Source organism: Eleutherodactylus coqui, chromosome 1 (genome assembly GCF_035609145.1).
Source record: "Eleutherodactylus coqui strain aEleCoq1 chromosome 1, aEleCoq1.hap1, whole genome shotgun sequence".
NCBI lineage: Eukaryota > Metazoa > Chordata > Amphibia > Anura > Eleutherodactylidae > Eleutherodactylus > Eleutherodactylus coqui.
In genome coordinates, this window is record NC_089837.1 from 526,247,375 (window position 1) to 526,268,705 (window position 21,331).

Consider the following 21,331-nt stretch of genomic DNA (forward strand, 5'->3'; position numbering starts at 1 on the left):
AGAATGTTCAACTCAAACATCACATGATGATAAAAGGTGGAGATCCAACGCTTATCATATAGCATAATGACCTGTCGTTAGATCCCCTGCCCAATCTGTGGGGCATTTATGAAACACTGATTTATTAGTGTTTGGCATTTATTATTCCCCCCGACCCCCCCCCCCCACACACACACACATCTAGTAGTGTTTGACTCCTTTGACCTTCAGAACCGCAGTAATTAGTAGATTCCACTCGGTGATGAAATGGTTCTGCAGGAATATCGGCCCCTGCGGACAGGAAGCTTCTTGTAGTTGCTGCAGATTACATGGAGGACTGACATATTCTGACCAGCTGACAGGAAGGGGTCAGCGATTCATGCTGCTTACACCAAATTCTGACCTCCCATCAGCAACAGAATTCTACATCTATTCGACTAGGAGATGTTTTTCTGCTGCTCAGTGATACAAGTTTTGCGCTCTTTTGCCCGCTGGAGTCTTTCTGTTTCTCTTAGACACAATGGCGCTGGAACTGGTCGCCTGCTGTTATACCATCCGTGCGCAGGAACGGCGAGTTGTGCGTTCGACACGTTAGTTGGAGCTCCAGTGTTGTATTCCGCTGACTGTGCAGCCTGTTGGTCAGAACGATTCCTGACATCCTCCTCCGACCCCTTTCAGTGATGAGTTGTTCCTGTCCGCGTGATTCTTCGCTGGATGTTTCCCCCGATCGCGCCATTCTCGGTATACTCTTCACACCGTTACATGAGAAACCCCCCGCGGTTGGCAGTGAGACCCCGGCTAGTCTAGCACCGATGACCGGCCTCGTTGGAAGTCGCTCCGATCGCTGGATTTTTCATCTAATGTGGATTCACACTGAAACTGATCCACGGAAAACTTGTCACGTGATTTTATGCTCCGGGTCACCGGGAGAATTACCATACAGGGTAGCGCCAATCACGAGAGGGACGGGGGTCTCTATTAAAAAGGGACAATTAAAGAATACCCCTTTGAAGTAAATCTCAGCTCACACGTGGGGGTCATCAGTGATCACATTTAGAAGTACTAGTATAGAAATAGAGATACTAGATATTTCCCATGATGCATCATTTGAATCTGCACTTTTTAGGACGGAGCTTATTGGGTACACAACTTCCACCAATGAAGAGTTACCACTAGGGGGAGTCCGACACCAGACCAGGATTGAAAGTTAAGTTGAAGCTAAAAGCTGCCAGCTACTACAAAAGCAGAGGTTGTATTGCAACGCAACACCCGGAGCGCAGCAGCTGAAGGCTTCCTCCACACGGGAAACTCGGCCCGATATTACGCTCATGCAATGGTCCGGCAGAGGCGAGGCATTGTTTTAAATGGGAAACCTTGAACTCATTCTGTTCCACTCATTGATCTATTCCCTCCTCCAGATCATTTATAACAATGTTGACCAACACTGGGCCCAGGACAGAGCCTTGTGGTCCCCACTTGATACATTCTCCCACTTGGATGTGCAGCCATTAATGACCACTCTTTGAGTATGATCACTCAGCCAGTTGTGAATCCACCTAACAGTTACCTTGTCAATCCCAGATTTGGTCATTTTTTCAATAAGTAGTAAAGCATTTGACAAAGTATCTCATACTATAAAGTCAAGATATACTATATCTACCACATTTCCCTGATCAGCCCAGCTGGTGATTGTGTCATAGGACATTAGATTCATGTGGCATGACTTGTTTGTTACAAACCCATGCTGGCTCTGGTTAATTATTCCATTTTTATCCAAGTACTTGCATACATGCTGTTTAATAATTTGCTCACAGATCTTTCCCTTTATAGAAGTCAGGCTTACAGGCCTGTAGTTTCCTGGATCCACCTTCTTCTCTTTTTTTGAAGATAGGGACAACATTTGCCCTTTTCCAATCTTCTGGGACGTCTCCTGTTCTCAAAGGATTTTCAAACATTATGGCGAGTTGTTCAGCAATTACCTCTGCTGTTTCCTTTAGTATCCTAGGATGTAATTCATCTGGACCTTGAGACTTGAATTCATGTAAGTTAGCTCAGTGTTCCCTCACCATCTCTGTGCTTACAGATAGCCTGCATGCTTGTATTCCCCCAATAGCACAAGGAAGATCAGTTGATGTTCCATCTACTTTCTGAGAGAAAACAGATACAAAATAGGAATTTAAAAGTTCTCAGCATCATTCTTAACAAATTCATCATCTTCATTCTGTAAACACCCTATAGCATCTTTGACTTTTCTTTTGACCCCCCAAATCTTTTTTTAATCGCTTTAGCCTCTCATACAAGCCAGAATTCATTACCAGCTTTAGCTTTTCTGACGATTGCCCTACAGTTTCTGCAGACTGCATCAAATTCCTCCCTCTTTCCTCGGAACGTATCGCCCATTGAAAACAATGAGTGATAAGTTCTGAGGGAAGATCCCAAGATAGGACATGTTCTTTTCATGACAAGTCGTTGATCTATATGAACGCACTCAAAGAATAGTGTTCATATTCGTACGAGATTTGTGCATCTCGCAACGCACAAGTTGAGCCTGGGCTTACAGTGTGGGAAATGACATGTGACTCACAATGAACAGTCCCTTTAAGCCCCCGGATGGGACCGTGTAGCGGCGCTCCAGTGACGACAGCCGGATTTGCATCTTCTCTCCTTTTTTTATTGGAAAAACAGACTTTTTAGAAAACTGCAGTTGGAGAAACGAGAGAGAACGTCGGATGCGCGAGGCGACCGCAGGCGGGAGGACAGCGACAGATCGAAAAATGCATCTTCCTTTATTGTTTACAGTAAGTATCAGCTTTAAGACAGAGCGAAGCATCACACACACGACAACCGCCGCGCTCCACCCACACGACAACCGCCGCGCTCCACCCACACGACAACCGCCGCGCTCCACCCACACGACAACCGCCGCGCTCCCGGCTCAGCTCGGTTTTTCCCCTTTTCACGCTGTACAATTAAAAAAAAAAAAAAAAAGACTAAAAAACTTTCGATCCAATAACTGTAACTGAAGGATAGGAGGCGCCGAGGAGTCGCCCAGAATATGTGGTAGAAATGTACACAAAAAAATCCATAATGGCAGCCACGGGACTTTCTGCGGACCATGTAGCTACACAGGCTAACAGGCCGATTACTGTAGGAGGGCCTACACCAACCGATGTGCTCAGAAAACAGGTAATGGCGGCAGCCTGGACATAGCGAAGGTTAATGATCAAAATATAAAAACTGTGAAAAAAAAAAAAAAAAAAAAAAAACTTGAACTTGCCAAGCTCCACCCACAGACCAGAAAAAAAACTGCCTGCCTGGGTTGCAGTATATTTGGGAACGTATCCTATAGAGTGTGTGAGATGAAAAGATGGAGGGGCGAGAAAAACATGGTTGCTTTCTTCAAAAAGTAGCGCCACCTCTGTTGGCAGGTCATGTGTGGTATTGCAGGTCAGAGCCGAAGACTGCAGTACATCCCAGCGATCTCCTATTCTAATAAACCGGAATGCGACTCACAAGTAACCGCGACCCGCAGAGCGCAAGAAATCCAACGGCTTGCAATCTGTCGGTGGCGGCGAGCTGTGAGACGGAGTGCTCCGCGCCATTTGTTTCTATCTTAGGAAATTACAGGACTGCACCGCCATATTAGGATACGGCTAAAGCCGCCATAGGGCGCTGGCCTAAGGCTCCACATGGCGGCAACCCAATATAAGGATCCGGTTTCTCTATGAGGGCAAAACATCGTTGACAATCATAATGCGGTCACTGCGAGTCGCTCGCCATTTTTTTTTATCATTGGTCGCATATCATCACAATTTAGAACTGTGGGCGGAGCCTGACGTTTAAAGTAGACCTCGAGTCGTCCTCTTCTGACAACGCTGGGTCACCCATCTGTCCTGGAGTCCTGAATGCCAAATGCTAGTCACCGACTAACGAGAGAGGAGTAGAGAGTCTAGGCAGCGGCTGCTGTGAGAGATTGGATGGCGGCCATATTACTCGTCACCCAACTTAGAGACTCGGGGGCTGTTCTTTATTTTGGGGTGCGCTCACTGCACCAGGCGAGGGATTTTATGTTGGAATGAATGGAAGTTCAAAGGAGAAGTCATCCCCTGACATATGTAATTATGGGATGATGGGAGTTGTAGTCTCGTATATGGATGGTGGGCTCAGTTGTGCAGTGGGTTGGGCGATGCTGGGACTAACGTATATAGGAGGGGGCCCGCCAGCTCAGCGCTAGTAACATGAAGCTCCACTTTTGCTCATTTTTTCCTTGTCTTTATACTCTACTCACATCCAAAGCTGCAGTCTGCTGGCATAATGTTTGATTACATTACCTCCCATAGCGCATTGTACTCTGACCAACACAGCTGCACTGGACTCCCATAATGCATTGCATTCTCTCACTCATCTCACAATGCAGGGCAGCGGAGCTTTAATAGGAAACCAGCAGAATTTCCCGCAGCTTAGGATGGGACTGGAGTAGAATCCCGGATGTAACAGCAGTGGTGCTCTAGAGAGGACAGGCATCTAAGACAGCAGTATTACAGGTGCAGCTCTGACTGTGGCTGGAGTATAGCTGATAGCATGGACCAGCAGCATTGTGAATGCAGCTCTAGAGGTGACTGGAGTAGAAGACCAGGAAAGCAAAGTATTTACAAAGTGAAAAGAGGAGTTTTACCCTCCAGGTAAGCTGCAACTTCTAAGATGTGGAAACCTAGAGATGAGCTGTGTCACAAGACCCAGAGCCCTTGGGCAGCACCCGCCAGGGTACAAGGTGGGTGAGGGGAGACGTTCCTATAGGGTGGCATCGTTTCTGCTTTATTCCTTCTCAGCGTATAAATGTGACGGCGCGACGGGATCTTATTTCATTTTTTTCTCGGAGGTCAAACTGTCGTGGAGCTTGGAGACTTCAGGCTCAAACATGTCCATGACTAAGGTGCCGCTGTCATCGAAGAACTTGGCTATAGATCTGGTGAACTCGGCGTCTCGCTGCTGATTGGTCCTCCCACTGATGAAGGTCACCTTCAGGGTGTACTTATCATCGAACCTGCAGAAAACAGCGAGACGTCAGAGGACTGCTGCCAAAACTAAATCACGCTCCACCCGCCCGCTCCCAGCGACAGACAGCCTCCCTCCCGTGAACCCCTCTACTCCCCGCCTGCTCCAAGCGACGGCCTGCGCATTCCCCCTCCTCCTGGCCTGCAAAGCCCCCCCTCCGCAACCACCTGCGGCTCCCCGCCCGCTCCAAGCCACCGCCTGCGGGTCCCCCTCGGCTCCAAGCCACCGCCTGCGGGTCCCCCTGGGCTCCAAGCCACTGCCCGCTCCAAGCGACCGCCTGCGGGTCCCCCTCGGCTCCCCGCCAGCTCCAAGCGACCGCCTGCGGGTCCCCCTCGGCTCCCCGCCAGCTCCAAGCGACCGCCTGCGGGTCCCCCGCCAGCTCCAAGCGACCGCCTGCGGGTCCCCCGCCAGCTCCAAGCGACCGCCTGCGGGTCCCCCGCCAGCTCCAAGCGACCGCCTGCGGGTCCCCCGCCAGCTCCAAGCGACCGCCTGCGGGTCCCCCGCCAGCTCCAAGCGACCGCCTGCGGGTCCCCCGCCAGCTCCAAGCGACCGCCTGCAGGTCCCCCGCCAGCTCCAAGCGACCGCCTGCAGGTCCCCCGCCAGCTCCAAGCGACCGCCTGCAGGTCCCCCGCCAGCTCCAAGCGACTGCCCGCAGGTCCCCCGCCAGCTCCAAGCGACTGCCCAAGAGTCTGCCTCTCCACCCGGTCTTCTCCCTCTCCTCACCGAGCGACGGCCCGAGAGGCGACGGCCCGAGAGGCGACGGCCCGAGAGCCCCCGTCTCCTCCCTGCCCGCTCCTAGTGACAGCTTGCAAGTCCCTCTCCTCCCCGCCCGCTTCTAACGACAGCCCCCGTCTCCTCCCCGCCCGCTCCTAGCGACAGCCCGAGAGCCCCCCCCCCCCCCCCCGTCTCCTGCCCGCCCGCTCCTAGCGACAGCCCGAGAGCCCCCCCGTCTCCTCCCCGCCCGCTCCTAGCGACAGCCCGAGAGCCCCCCCGTCTCCTCCCCGCCCGCTCCTAGCGACAGCCCGAGAGCCCCCCCCCGTCTCCTCCCCGCCCGCTCCTAGCGACAGCCCGAGAGCCCCCTCCCCCCGTCTCCTAGCGACAGCCTGAGAGCCCCCCCCGTCTCCTAGCGACAGCCTGAGAGCCCCCCCCGTCTCCTAGCGACAGCCTGAGAGCCCCCCCCGTCTCCTAGCGACAGCCTGAGAGCCCCCCCCGTCTCCTAGCGACAGCCTGAGAGCCCCCCCCGTCTCCTAGCGACAGCCTGAGAGCCCCCCCCGTCTCCTAGCGACAGCCTGAGAGCCCCCCCCGTCTCCTAGCGACAGCCTGAGAGCCCCCCCCGTCTCCTAGCGACAGCCTGAGAGCCCCCCCCGTCTCCTAGCGACAGCCTGAGAGCCCCCCCCGTCTCCTAGCGACAGCCTGAGAGCCCCCCCCGTCTCCTAGCGACAGCCTGAGAGCCCCCCCCGTCTCCTAGCGACAGCCTGAGAGCCCCCCCCGTCTCCTAGCGACAGCCTGAGAGCCCCCCCCGTCTCCTAGCGACAGCCTGAGAGCCCCCCCCGTCTCCTAGCGACAGCCTGAGAGCCCCCCCCGTCTCCTAGCGACAGCCTGAGAGCCCCCCCCGTCTCCTAGCGACAGCCTGAGAGCCCCCCCCGTCTCCTAGCGACAGCCTGAGAGCCCCCCCCGTCTCCTAGCGACAGCCTGAGAGCCCCCCCCCGTCTCCTAGCGACAGCCTGAGAGCCCCCCCCCCGTCTCCTAGCGACAGCCTGAGAGCCCCCCCCGTCTCCTAGCGACAGCCTGAGAGCCCCCCCCGTCTCCTAGCGACAGCCTGAGAGCCCCCCCCGTCTCCTAGCGACAGCCTGAGAGCCCCCCCCCGTCTCCTAGCGACAGCCTGAGAACCCCCCCCGTCTCCTAGCGACAGCCTGAAAGCCCCCCCCCCCCGTCTCCTAGCGACAGCCTGAGAGCCCCCCCCCCGTCTCCTAGCGACAGCCTGAGAGCCCCCCCGTCTCCTAGCGACAGCCTGAGAGCCCCCCCCGTCTCCTAGCGACAGCCTGAGAGCCCCCCCGTCTCCTAGCGACAGCCTAAGAGCCCCCCGTCTCCTAGCGACAGCCTGAGAGCCCCCCCGTCTCCTAGCGACAGCCTGAGAGCCCCCCCGTCTCCTAGCGACAGCCTGAGAGCCCCCCCCATCTCCCCCCCCCGCTCCTAGCGACAGCCTGAGAGCCCCCCGTCTCCTCCCCCCCCGCTCCTAGCGACAGCCTGAGAGCCCCCCGTCTCCTCCCCCCCCCGCTCCTAGCGACAGCCTGAGAGCCCCCCGTCTCCTCCCCCCCCGCTCCTAGCGACAGCCTGAGAGCCCCCCGTCTCCTCCCCCCCCCGCTCCTAGCGACAGCCTGAGAGCCCCCCGTCTCCTCCCCCCCCCCGCTCCTAGCGACAGCCTGAGAGCCCCCCGTCTCCTCCCCCCCGCTCCTAGCGACAGCCTGAGAGCCCCCCGTCTCCTCCCCCCCCCGCTCCTAGCGACAGCCTGAGAGCCCCCCGTCTCCTCCCCCCCCCCGCTCCTAGCGACAGCCTGAGAGCCCCCCGTCTCCTCCCCCCCCCCGCTCCTAGCGACAGCCTGAGAGCCCCCCGTCTCCTCCCCCCCCCGCTCCTAGCGACAGCCTGAGAGCCCCCCGTCCCCTCCCCCCCCCCGCTCCTAGCGACAGCCTGAGAGCCCCCCGTCTCCTCCCCCCCCCCCGCTCCTAGCGACAGCCTGAGAGCCCCCCGTGTACTCCCCCCCCCTGCTCCTAGCGGCAGCCTGAGAGCCCCCCGTCTACTCCCCCCCCCCCGCTCCTAGCGACAGCCTGAGAGCCCCCCGTCTCCTCCCCCCCCGCTCCTAGCGACAGCCTGAGAGCCCCCCGTCTCCTCCCCCCCCCCGCTCCTAGCGACAGCCTGAGAGCCCCCCGTCTCCTCCCCCCGGCTCCTAGCGACAGCCTGAGAGCCCCCCGTCCCCTCCCCCCCCCCGCTCCTAGCGACAGCCTGAGAGCCCCCCGTCTCCTCCCCCCCCCCGCTCCTAGCGACAGCCTGAGAGCCCCCCGTCTCCTCCCCCCCCCGCTCCTAGCGACAGCCTGAGAGCCCCCCGTCTACTCCCCCCCCTGCTCCTAGCGGCAGCCTGAGAGCCCCCCGTCTACTCCCCCCCCCCGCTCCTAGTGACAGCCTGAGAGCCCCCGTCTCCTCCCCCCCGCTCCTAGTGACAGCCTGTGAGCCTCCCCCCCCCCCCCCCCCCGTCTCCTCCCCGCCCGCTCCTAGCAACAGCCTGCAAGGCCCCCTCTACTCTCCACTCGCTCCTAACGACAACCTGCAAGCTCACCTCTTCTCCCCGCCCGCGCCTACTGACAGCCTCTGAGTCCCCCTTTCCTCAGCAGTTCCTGCCCTCCCCGACCACACAGTGACGGATTGCTTTCCTGCATTAGTGTGTATACATGTGTGGCTCTCAGTCACTGCATGGCCATCACCTTGTATCCTACACCATGATCCTTCTATCCTGCTGTGTCAGTCTTGACTACAGCTCTGGCATTCTGTTCATAACCCTGGAGCTCAGGATGAACAGGTATCACATCTCTGTGGCATGGGGCCAGCAGCTGGGAGTCCCATGCCAACGCTCACCTCTTCAGACTGGAGGACAGGTGCCAGATATCATCGGGGTCCATTCCTGCTGGATCCTTTCTGTGGGCGACCAGGAAAATGCTCTTCTCCTTGTATGAGGTATAAACGGTGAGGACGCCCATCATCAGGAAATAAGTGACCGAAGGGTTAAGGGAAACACGGGCTCAATGTGAATATCAGCACCCACAAAACCCCAGCTGGCTGTCAGTGAATGGAAACATTTATTGTATGCAGACAGCTGAGGATTTGTTACAATGTATCAGAACTTAAAGGCTATCAGACTGGAGTCCAGTATAGGAAATAGCAAAGGGTCGTCTGCACTGATACAATGAAGCAAACACCTCAGCTGTGTGACAACCAGAAGCGACAGGAGCCGAGAGCCGCGCAGACAGATAACAGAAGGATATGATATGACGCAGAAGGCAAGAACAGGCTTAGATTCGGGGAAGGGATGGAGATAATCCCACACCAAGGCTACGATGGCGAACATACAGGAGATGCTGCAGATGATGAGGCGGCCGTCAATAAGACAGAAGTTCTCCACATACTTGTACTTCTCCAGGAGGACCTGAGGAGAGAGACCATGGTTATACCACTTCTATAATCGTCCATTAGGGGGCAGTATTATAGTAGTTATGTTCTTGTACATAGGGGGCAGTATTATAGTAGTTATATTCTTGTATATAGGGAGCAGTATTATAGTAGTTATATTCTTGTACATAGGAGGCAGTATTATAGTAGTTATATTCTTGTACATAGGGGGCAGTATTATAGTAGTTATATTCTTGTACATAGGGGGCAGTATTATAGTAGTTATATTCTTGTATATAGGGGGCAGTATTATAGTAGTTATATTCTTGTACATAGGAGGCAGTATTATAGTAGTTATATTCTTGTACATAGGAGCAGTATTATAGTAGTTATATTCTTGTACATAGGGGGCAGTATTATAGTAGTTATATTCTTGTACATAGGAGGCAGTATTATAGTAGTTATATTCTTGTACATAGGGGGCAGTATTATAGTAGTTATATTCTTGTACATAGGAGGCAGTATTATAGTAGTTATATTCTTGTACATAGGGAGGCAGTATTATAGTAGTTATATTCTTGTACATAGGGGGCTGTATTATAGTAGTTATATTCTTGTACATAGGGGGCTGTATTATAGTAGTTATATTCTTGTACATAGGAGGCAGTATTATAGTAGTTATATTCTTGTACATAGGGGGCAGTATTATAGTAGTTATATTCTTGTACATAGGGGGCAGTATTATAGTAGTTATATTCTTGTACATAGGGGGCAGTATTATAGTAGTTATATTCTTGTACATAGGGAGGCAGTATTATAGTAGTTATATTCTTGTACATAGGGGGCAGTATTATAGTAGTTATATTCCTGTACATAGGGGGCAGTATTATAGTAGTTATATTCTTGTACATAGGGAGCAGTATTATAGTAGTTATATTCTTGTATATAGGAGCAGTATTATAGTAGTTATATTCTTGTACATAGGGGGCAGTATTATAGTAGTTATATTCTTGTACATAGGGGGCAGTATTATAGTAGTTATATTCTTGTACATAGGGGGCAGTATTATAGTAGTTATATTCTTGTACATAGGAGGCAGTATTATAGTAGTTATATTCTTGTACATAGGGGGCTGTATTATAGTAGTTATATTCTTGTACATAGGAGGCAGTATTATAGTAGTTATATTCTTGTACATAAGGTGCAGTATTATAGTAGTTATATTCTTGTACATAGGGAGCAGTATTATAGTAGTTATATTCTTGTACATAGGGGCAGTATTATAGTAGGTATATTCTTGTACATAGGGGGCAGTATTATAGTAGTTATATTCTTGTACATAGGAGGCAGTATTATAGTAGTTATATTCTTGTACATAGGGGGCAGTATTATAGTAGTTATATTCTTGTACATAGGGAGCAGTATTATAGTAGTTATATTCTTGTACATAGGGGGCAGTATTATAGTAGTTATATTCTTGTACATAGGGAGCAGTATTATAGTAGTTATATTCTTGTACATAGGGGCAGTATTATAGTAGTTATATTCTTGTATGTAGGAGCAGTATTATAGTAGTTATATTCTTGTACATAGGGAGCAGTATTATAGTAGTTATATTCTTGTATGTAGGAGCAGTATTATAGTAGTTATATTCTTGTATGTAGGAGCAGTATTATAGTAGTTATATTCTTGTACATAGGGGGCAGTATTATAGTAGTTATATCTTTGTACATAGGGGGCAGTATTATAGTAGTTATATACTTGTACATAGGGGGCAGTATTATAGTAGTTATATTCTTGTACATAGGGGGCTGTATTATAGTAGTTATATTCTTGTACATAGGAGGCAGTATTATAGTAGTTATATTCTTGTACATAGGAGGCAGTACTATAGTAGTTATATTCTTGTACATAGGGAGGCAGTATTATAGTAGTTATATTCTTGTACATAGGGGGCTGTATTATAGTAGTTATATTCTTGTACATAGGGAGCAGTATTATAGTAGTTATATTCTTGTACATAGGGGCAGTATTATAGTAGGTATATTCTTGTACATAGGGGGCAGTATTATAGTAGTTATATTCTTGTACATAGGAGGCAGTATTATAGTAGTTATATTCTTGTACATAGGGGGCAGTATTATAGTAGTTATATTCTTGTACATAGGGAGCAGTATTATAGTAGTTATATTCTTGTACATAGGGGGCAGTATTATAGTAGTTATATTCTTGTACATAGGGAGCAGTATTATAGTAGTTATATTCTTGTACATAGGGGCAGTATTATAGTAGTTATATTCTTGTATGTAGGAGCAGTATTATAGTAGTTATATTCTTGTACATAGGGAGCAGTATTATAGTAGTTATATTCTTGTATGTAGGAGCAGTATTATAGTAGTTATATTCTTGTATGTAGGAGCAGTATTATAGTAGTTATATTCTTGTACATAGGGGGCAGTATTATAGTAGTTATATCTTTGTACATAGGGGGCAGTATTATAGTAGTTATATACTTGTACATAGGGGGCAGTATTATAGTAGTTATATTCTTGTACATAGGGGGCTGTATTATAGTAGTTATATTCTTGTACATAGGAGGCAGTATTATAGTAGTTATATTCTTGTACATAGGGGGCTGTATTATAGTAGTTATATTCTTGTACATAGGAGGCAGTATTATAGTAGTTATATTCTTGTACATAGGAGGCAGTACTATAGTAGTTATATTCTTGTACATAGGGAGGCAGTATTATAGTAGTTATATTCTTGTACATAGGGGGCTGTATTATAGTAGTTATATTCTTGTACATAGGAGGCAGTACTATAGTAGTTATATTCTTGTACATAGGGGGCAGTATTATAGTAGTTATATTCTTGTACATAGGGAGGCAGTATTATAGTAGTTATATTCTTGTACATAGGGGGCAGTATTATAGTAGTTATATTCCTGTACATAGGGTGCAGTATTATAGTAGTTATATTCTTGTACATAGGGAGGCAGTATTATAGTAGTTATATTCTTGTACATAGGGGGCAGTATTATAGTAGTTATATTCCTGTACATAGGGGGCAGTATTATAGTAGTTATATTCTTGTACATAGGGAGCAGTATTATAGTAGTTATATTCTTGTACATAGGGAGCAGTATTATAGTAGTTATATTCCTGTACATAGGGGGCAGTATTATAGTAGTTATATTCTTGTACATAGGGAGCAGTATTATAGTAGTTATATTCCTGTACATAGGGGGCAGTATTATAGTAGTTATATTCTTGTACATAGGGGGCAGTATTATAGTAGTTATATTCCTGTACATAGGGGGCAGTATTATAGTAGTTATATTCTTGTATATAGGAGCAGTATTATAGTAGTTATATTCTTGTACATAGGGGGCAGTATTATAGTAGTTATATTCTTGTACATAGGGGGCAGTATTATAGTAGTTATATTCTTGTACATAGGGGGCAGTATTATAGTAGTTATATTCTTGTACATAGGAGGCAGTATTATAGTAGTTATATTCTTGTACATAGGGGGCTGTATTATAGTAGTTATATTCTTGTACATAGGAGGCAGTATTATAGTAGTTATATTCTTGTACATAGGGGGCAGTATTATAGTAGTTATATTCTTGTACATAGGGAGCAGTATTATAGTAGTTATATTCTTGTACATAGGAGGCAGTATTATAGTAGTTATATTCTTGTACATAGGGGGCAGTATTATAGTAGTTATATTCTTGTACATAGGGAGCAGTATTATAGTAGTTATATTCTTGTACATAGGGGGCAGTATTATAGTAGTTATATTCTTGTACATAGGGAGCAGTATTATAGTAGTTATATTCTTGTACATAGGGGCAGTATTATAGTAGTTATATTCTTGTATGTAGGAGCAGTATTATAGTAGTTATATTCTTGTACATAGGGAGCAGTATTATAGTAGTTATATTCTTGTACATAGGGAGCAGTATTATAGAAGTTATATTCTTGTACATAGGGGCAGTATTATAGTAGTTATATTCTTGTATGTAGGAGCAGTATTATAGTAGTTATATTCTTGTACATAGGGGCAGTATTATAGTAGTTATATTCTTGTACATAGGGGGCAGTATTATAGTAGTTATATTCTTGTACATAGGGGGCAGTATTATAGTAGTTATATTCTTGTACATAGGGAGCAGTATTATAGTAGTTATATTGTTGTACATAGGGGGCAGTATTATAGTAGTTATATTCTTGTACATAGGGGGCAGTATTATAGTAGTTATATTCTTGTACATAGGGGGCAGTATTATAGTAGTTATATTCTTGTACATAGGGGGCAGTATTATAGTAGTTATATACTTGTACATAGGGGGCAGTATTATAGTAGTTATATTCTTGTACATAGGTGGCAGTATTATAGTAGTTATATTCTTGTACATAGGGGACAGTATTATAGTAGTTATATTCTTGTACATAGGGGACAGTATTATAGTAGTTATATTCTTGTACATAGGGGGCTGTATTATAGTAGTTATATTCTTGTACATAGGGGCAGTATTATAGTAGGTATATTCTTGTACATAGGGGGCAGTATTATAGTAGTTATATTCTTATATATAGGGGGTAGTATTATAGTAGTTATATTCTTGTACATAGGGGGCAGTATTATAGTAGTTATATTCTTGTACATAGGGCGCAGTATTATAGTAGTTATATTCTTGTACATAGGGGGCAGTATTATAGTAGTTATATTCTTGTACATAGGAGGCAGTATTATAGTAGTTATATTCTTGTACATAGGGGGCAGTATTATAGTAATTATATTCTTGTACATAGGGCGCAGTATTATAGTAGTTATATTCTTGTACATAGGGTGCAGTATTATAGTAGTTATATTCTTGTACATAGGGGGCAGTATTATAGTAGTTATATTCTTGTACATAGGGAGGCAGTATTATAGTAGTTATATTCTTGTACATAGGGAGGCAGTACTATAGTAGTTATATTCTTGTACATAGGGGGCAGTATTATAGTAGTTATATTCTTGTACATAGGGAGGCAGTACTATAGTAGTTATATTCTTGTACATAGGGGAGCAGTATTATAGTAGTTATAATCTTGTACATAGGAGGCAGTATTATAGTAGTTATATTCTTGTATGTAGGAGCAGTATTATAGTAGTTATATTTTTGTACATAGGGGGAGAGTATTATAGTAGTTATATTCTTGTACATAGGGGGGCAGTATTATAGTAGTTATATTCTTGTACATAGGAGGCAGTACTATAGTAGTTATATTCTTGTACATAGGGGGCAGTATTATAGTAGTTATATTCTTGTACATAGGGTGCAGTATTATAGTAGTTATATTCTTGTACATAGGGGCAGTATTATAGTAGTTATATTCTTGTACATAGGGGGCAGTATTATAGTAGTTATATTCTTGTATGTAGGAGCAGTATTATAGTAGTTATATTTTTGTACATAGGGGGAGAGTATTATAGTAGTTATATTCTTGTACATAGGGGGGCAGTATTATAGTAGTTATATTCTTGTACATAGGAGGCAGTACTATAGTAGTTATATTCTTGTACATAGGGGGCAGTATTATAGTAGTTATATTCTTGTACATAGGGTGCAGTATTATAGTAGTTATATTCTTGTACATAGGGAGCAGTATTATAGTAGTTATATTCTTGTACATAGGGGCAGTATTATAGTAGTTATATTCTTGTACATAAGGAGCAGTACTATAGTAGTTATATTCTTGTACATAGGGGCAGTATTATAGTAGTTATATTCTTGTATGTAGGAGCAGTATTATAGTAGTTATATTCTTATATATAGGGGGTAGTATTATAGTAGTTATATTCTTGTATGTAGGAGCAGTATTATAGTAGTTATATTCTTGTACATAGGGAGCAGTACTATAGTAGTTATATTCTTGTACATAGGGGCAGTATTATAGTAGTTATATTCTTATATATAGGGGGCAGTATTATAGTAGTTATATTCTTGTACATAGGGGCAGTATTATAGTAGTTATATTCTTGTATGTAGGAGCAGTATTATAGTAGTTATATTCTTGTACATAGGGAGCAGTATTATAGTAGTTATATTCTTGTACATAGGGAGCAGTATTATAGTAGTTATATTCTTGTACATAGGAGGCAGTATTATAGTAGTTATATTCTTGTACATAGGGGGGCAGTATTATAGTAGTTATATTCTTGTACATAGGGGGGCAGTATTATAGTAGTTATATTCTTGTACATAGGAGGCAGTACTATAGTAGTTATATTCTTGTACATAGGGGGCAGTATTATAGTAGTTATATTCTTGTATATAGGGAGCAGTATTATAGTAGTTATATTCTTGTACATAGGGGGCAGTATTATAGTAGTTCTATTCTTGTACATAGGGAGCAGTATTATAGTAGTTCTATTCTTGTACATAGGGGGCAGTATTATAGTAGTTCTATTCTTGTACATAGGGGGCAGTATTATAGTAGTTCTATTCTTGTACATAGGGGGCAGTATTATAGTAGTTATATTCCTGTACATAGGGGGCAGTATTATAGTAGTTATATTTTTGTACATAGGAGGCAGTATTATAGTAGTTATATTCTTGTACATAGGGGGCAGTATTATAGTAGTTATATTCTTGTACATAGGGGGCAGTATTATAGTAGTTATATTCTTGTACATAGGGGGCAGTATTATAGTAGTTATATTCTTGTACATAGGGGCAGTATTATAGTAGTTATATTCTTATACATAGGAGGCAGTATTATAGTAGTTATATTCCGGTACATAGGGGGCAGTATTCTAGTAGTTATATTCTTGTACATAGGGGGCAGTATTATAGTAGTTATATTCTTGTATATAGGGGCAGTATTATAGTAGTTATATTCTTGTATATAGGGGGCAGTATTATAGTAGTTATATTCTTGTACATAGGGGGCAGTATTATAGTAGTTATATTCTTGTACATAGGGGGCAGTATTATAGTAGTTATATTCTTGTACATAGGGGGCAGTATTATAGTAGTTATATTCTTGTACATAGGGGGCAGTATTATAGTAGTTATATTCTTGTACATAGGGGGCAGTATTATAGTAGTTATATTCTTGTACATAGGGGGCAGTATTATAGTAGTTATATTCTTGTACATAGGGGGCAGTATTATAGTAGTTATATTCTTGTACATAGGGGGCAGTATTATAGTAGTTATATTCCGGTACATAGGGGGCAGTATTATAGTAGTTATATTCTTGTACATAGGGGGCAGTATTATAGTAGTTATATTCTTGTACATAGGGGGCAGTATTATAGTAGTTATATTCTTGTACATAGGGGGCAGTATTATAGTAGTTATATTCTTGTACATAGGGGGCAGTATTATAGTAGTTATATTCTTGTACATAGGGGGCAGTATTATAGTAGTGTTCGTAGAAGGTGGTATTGTAGTAGCTACAAGTCATTCATCCCAGTGTTTCAGGGGGTTGCGATACCTTTTTGGCTGCATCATCCAGCGAGTTCTTGACTGCAGATCCGTCCCATTTGTCGACTTTCACCGGCTTGTCATCAATCTTCCACTACAGAAGTAAAAGCACATCGGTCAGCTCAGACGATTATTGGTGGATGTTTTTAGTCACAGATGGATATAAATGTCTGCAGGTTCTCGGTGGCTCTGAAGTTTCTGCGATGGGGACGGCGGTGTAATCAGCTGACGTGTCCCAACATGCGGCGCTCCCCCGGCGGCGCGGTGTTGCAGTAGCAGCCGTGTGACTGCTGGTGATAAGAATCCCGTTTGTCAGGATGTGAGATCTATGAATTCCCCGTGTGTCATGCAGTCCCTCTCGCTGTCGGCGCCGTTCGCTATTCTGGTTTTCAGCTCAAAGGCAAAATTATAACAATATTTAAAGGTCTCCTGAGGTGACGAGCGACAAGCGGCTCCATCAGACATCTGACCAGCGGCTGCCGGAGACCCGTCTATCCTGATTATGGCAAAGTGATTGGAGAAGTTTTTTAGTGCCATTCCATATGCCAGCAGCAGCGGTGGGCAGGATGCTGGGATTTGTAGTCCCACACCATGTGACGGGTTTTTGAGACAACGGGGGTTGTGAACCACACAGCAGGCCGGGAGGCCGCGACACGTTACCGATCCGAAATATCACACAAAGGCCGCTGATGTTATGCAGAAATACGCAGATATTATCCGTCGCACTCGCACAGGCCGGTTCACGAGTGCGTTCTGTCCGATACGGATTGTGATCGCACGGGAAATGAAACGAAATGAGATGTATTTATTTCAATCTGTACATTCGCAGGCGCCGCGTCTCTCGGTGAGCCGCAGATGTTCCTTACAGAGAATCGGAAGAAAACAAACAAAAACCCGCCGCCGCGGTGATCTATGCCGCCAACGCTACTGGAACTACTTGCTAGCATTTTTCACGCGCGCAGATGCTCTGCGTTAAGAGAAGCGAACCGCGATCACATACAAAACTAAGTTAAAGCGTGCCATATCAGACCGCCATCCCGCGTGAATACAGCCCGACTCTTTGTACGCGGCGAGCATGGACCGCCTCCGAGTGTCGGTTACACCGGCGGTTGTCGTGCCTGAGGGAGGGGACGCTCATCCGTTTCCCGCTGCCATGTTGCGCCCAGCTGTTAACTCACTTATTTTTGATGACCCCTTTAATGCGGCCGCTCAGCATTCAGAGGGGTTTTCTCACATTTAAAAAACGGGAAAAAAAGTGGGAACGTCAGAAAAACGACCGCACCCTCCCCTCGTGTGTTGCTGCCGCTCCATTGTTATGGTCACATGACTGCTGCAGCCAATCTGTGGCCTCAGAGATCATGTGAGAATAACAGCATGTGACCGCTAAGGCCTGCGATTGGCTGCAGTAGTCACATGGTATCCTCACTTCCGGCGCCCTGTGAGTGACGGCCGTTGTATTTCTTCACCCCACTTTTGTTCTAAATGTTGGGGTCACAGCGTGCGCCGACCACTTGTACTGTGGGGGCCCAGGACCCCCATTCTAGTGAGCAGGCAGAGCGCCACCTCTAGGACAGTGGATATCTTTGCCCTCTTAAAGCTTCCTGCTGAGGGGCAGTCGGACCGCCAGTCCCGGTCGTCGCTGCTGCTATAGCAGGGACTCATGGCGGTCTACGGCGGCGGCTCCGGGGGCTTCCGCTTCGGGACGTTTAGGGCATTTTTACACGGAACGATTATTGCTCAAAGGAGTGAAAGTGATGAATAATCGCGGAGCGTAACCGCGGCCGGTGACCTGACGACGAAGGAGCGGTGCGTTCGCCAAGCGTTGGCTTAAATATGGATCCTTCCGGCTTCTCACTTATACGGCCAATGTGACGACTGAACGATTTCTCGTTTGAACGCGCCGACGCCGTATCTGTCGTAAACCAGACGCAGAGCGAACGGCGACATTGTTGGTTCGTTCAAATGGTAAATCGTCTCATCTGCAAGTACCCTTAATAGGTTAACATCTGCGACCGCCGCGGGGCAGACAGCCGGGACCGCCGCCGCGGGGCAGACAGCCGGGACCGCCGCCGCGGGGCAGACAGCCGGGACCGCCGCCGCGGGGCAGACAGCCGGGACCGCCGCCCCTGCGCTCTAAGGAGCCAGATGTTTCGCCATCCGTACAAACCGCTCATTAACGAGCGCTAAGATGAGCGCCAATTTTTTGAGTACCAAGAAAAAGCCCCATTTTTCTGGCCTCGGAACGCATCGCTCGTCATTTTCAACGGGACCGTCAGAATCGCGGCACGGCGTCCGAGGAGCCCACGAGCACGGCGTGATGCCCCCTACTGAGGTCAATGGGAAATACTCCTGCTCCTCCACCGAGCGCCGGGGACCGCGGATTCCCACTGGAGGCGGTTTTGCATGAGAAGGTAAAACTTTCACCGACGAGCGCCACGTCCGGCCGGGGGCTCACTGTGTGAACGCAGCCCTAAGGGGTTAAACCCGCTCCTGCGCCCCACAGGGTTGTTACATTGTATCCGGCCCGCTGATACATTGTAACAAAGCTACACCAGATCCGCGGCGGCCGTTGACTGGCAGGTTCTACGGACGGACGGCGAGCAGACGCTGCCACTACCAGATTATATCCAAGGCTCCATATAGCACCCTGCACAGGCAGCCCCTCAGCTGCTCCTCCTGTCAGCCCCCATGAGGAGGACTCCTGGTGCAGAGCTTCCTCCAGCCTGGTCTATCAGGGGTTGACTGTGACTGCCGCCCCCTAGGGCGAACAACTGCAGATTACATTAGGGTCCCCTTCCTCCCCATCCCCCGCCCGAGCCCCCATTACTTTCTCCAGGAGCCCGTTCTTGCCGCCTCTCGCCGCCATCTTGTCTCATCCCTCTGTGCCCTGACCTGGCAGCCGCTGATTGGTCACTTTCGAGTCGTGACGTCATGCCCCTTCTGTCTGTTGCGCGCGTCATCATTGGGGGAATTTACAGAACTACATTTCCCGGCAGCAGCGAGCGGAAAAGAACGTCACGACGCAACGTCACGTCGGCTCGAAGCATGTCGGGAGTTGTAGTTCTTGGAAGTTTGGGTAACTTGAGAGCGTCCTTGTTGCTAGGAGACGGAGAGATAGGGCCAGAAGGGGAGAGTGCGGCTCCGGAGGCGGCTGAGGAGGTGAGTCTGCGGGAATGAAGGTAAATGTGACCAGCGGTGAGACCAATAAGGAGAAATAATTAGTGTTTAGCGTCATTCCAGTCACTTGATAGGAGTTATAATTCGATTGCGGTCTTAAGAGTTGACATTTAACGTGATTCTGGTCACATGACACGACTCATGGTTTTATTCCGCCCACATCAGACGCCTTAGGCCTTCTTATTAAATGCGCCCCATGTGACGCGTGGAACACGGAGAGCTGAAGCCGCATGGATTAATACGTTTTCACGTATGTGAAAGAAACAAACTTGCAGCGCGTCCCGTCTAATAATGTGACCGCGAATACACACGACCCGCACGTATGGACTGCGTATCTACGGATGAAATCATCGGGGTCTTCTTGTGGTTTTTTCGCACACGTGACGGATGCAGTGACAACCCGCGCCAAACGCCCGCCATAAGCAGGGAATACGCACAGTCTAGTCCGTAAAAACACTGCGTATTTCACGGACTGAAGCGGAGCACGGCCGTGTGACCGCGCCATAGATGTGCGACACGATTCTGGTCACATGATGAGAATTACAATGCGATTACGGTGACGAGCCGACGTGTGATGTCATGCTGATCACATGGTGCCACGCCGGCCGATGTCATGTGAGCACAAGCGAAATTGCGCAAGCCGTAGTGCAACTATTTGGCACTCAGTAGGAGGCTTTTCTGCGTGTCGCGCACTTTACTGCACTTTTTCTGCCCGCGGTGTGTGGGGTTTTTTTTGCGTGGAGAACACAAAGAGGCGCCGCTGGAGAAGCTGATCCGTCTGATGTCCTCTTTATCCTGCAGAATTGCGCAGCGTATCACCAGTCTCCTTGCACACATTTTCGCACCCCTCCTTCTATGGGGGCCTTTGATTCGCAAATACGCAGGAAGATAGAGCGCGATCTATGTTTGTGCGCGCCAAAGTACATGCATGGGAAGAACGCAGTGAAATCAATGAGCTCCTTTCTCTGCGATTACGTGCGGAAATACGTCCGCCTGAAGCCGACCTTATAATGCAATTTAGGTCACATGATGCGACTTAAAATCTGTTACCGCCATGTGACAACTTACAATGCGATTCCGGTCACTGAATGCGATTTATATTGCGGTGCCGGTCACATGACCTGACATGCACGACGCGCTTACGGTTAAATGATGGGAGTTAGAATACGATTTACTGTGTGATTCCGGTCACATGAGGGGACACAATGCGTTTACGGTCACATGACCCAATTATACCACGTGGTTTAACCCATGTGAACCTGGTCACGTGATGCGATTTATTATATAATCCTGGTCACATGATGCGATTTATTATATAATCCCGGTCACATGATATAATTTATTATATAATCCCGGTCACATGATATAATTTATTATATAATCCCGGTCACATGATGCGATTTATTATATAATCCCGGTCACATGATGCGATCTATTACACAATCCCAGTTACATGATATAATTTATTATATG

General features: G+C 47.4%; 2 protein-coding genes across 5 annotated transcripts in view; one reads left to right on the forward strand and one right to left on the reverse strand.

Moving 5' to 3' along the window:
• Positions 1-2,746: 2,746 nt before the first annotated feature.
• Positions 2,747-19,618, reverse strand: SPCS2 (signal peptidase complex subunit 2). Its single transcript, XM_066588358.1, has 5 exons — positions 19,509-19,618; positions 16,692-16,775; positions 9,069-9,229; positions 8,662-8,796; positions 2,747-5,023 (listed from the first exon to the last, which is right to left on the reverse strand). The coding sequence occupies exons 1-5, from the start codon at positions 19,545-19,547 to the stop codon at positions 4,837-4,839; spliced, it is 606 nt and encodes a 201-aa protein (XP_066444455.1). The 5' UTR covers positions 19,548-19,618; the 3' UTR covers positions 2,747-4,836.
• A 170-nt stretch (positions 19,619-19,788) lies between these two features.
• XRRA1 (X-ray radiation resistance associated 1) overlaps positions 19,789-21,331 on the forward strand; it is a 55,476-nt gene continuing 53,933 nt past the window's right edge. The window contains exon 1 of one of the 4 annotated variants that reach the window (XM_066588361.1): positions 19,789-19,860. Coding sequence is in view for 1 of the 4 variants with exons in the window: in XM_066588359.1 (XP_066444456.1) it covers positions 19,855-19,860 (6 nt within the window). In the remaining 3 variants the exon portion in view is untranslated. The remainder of the gene's footprint in view (positions 19,861-21,331) is intronic. The other 3 variants (XM_066588360.1, XM_066588362.1, XM_066588359.1) reach the window with 3 other exon arrangements.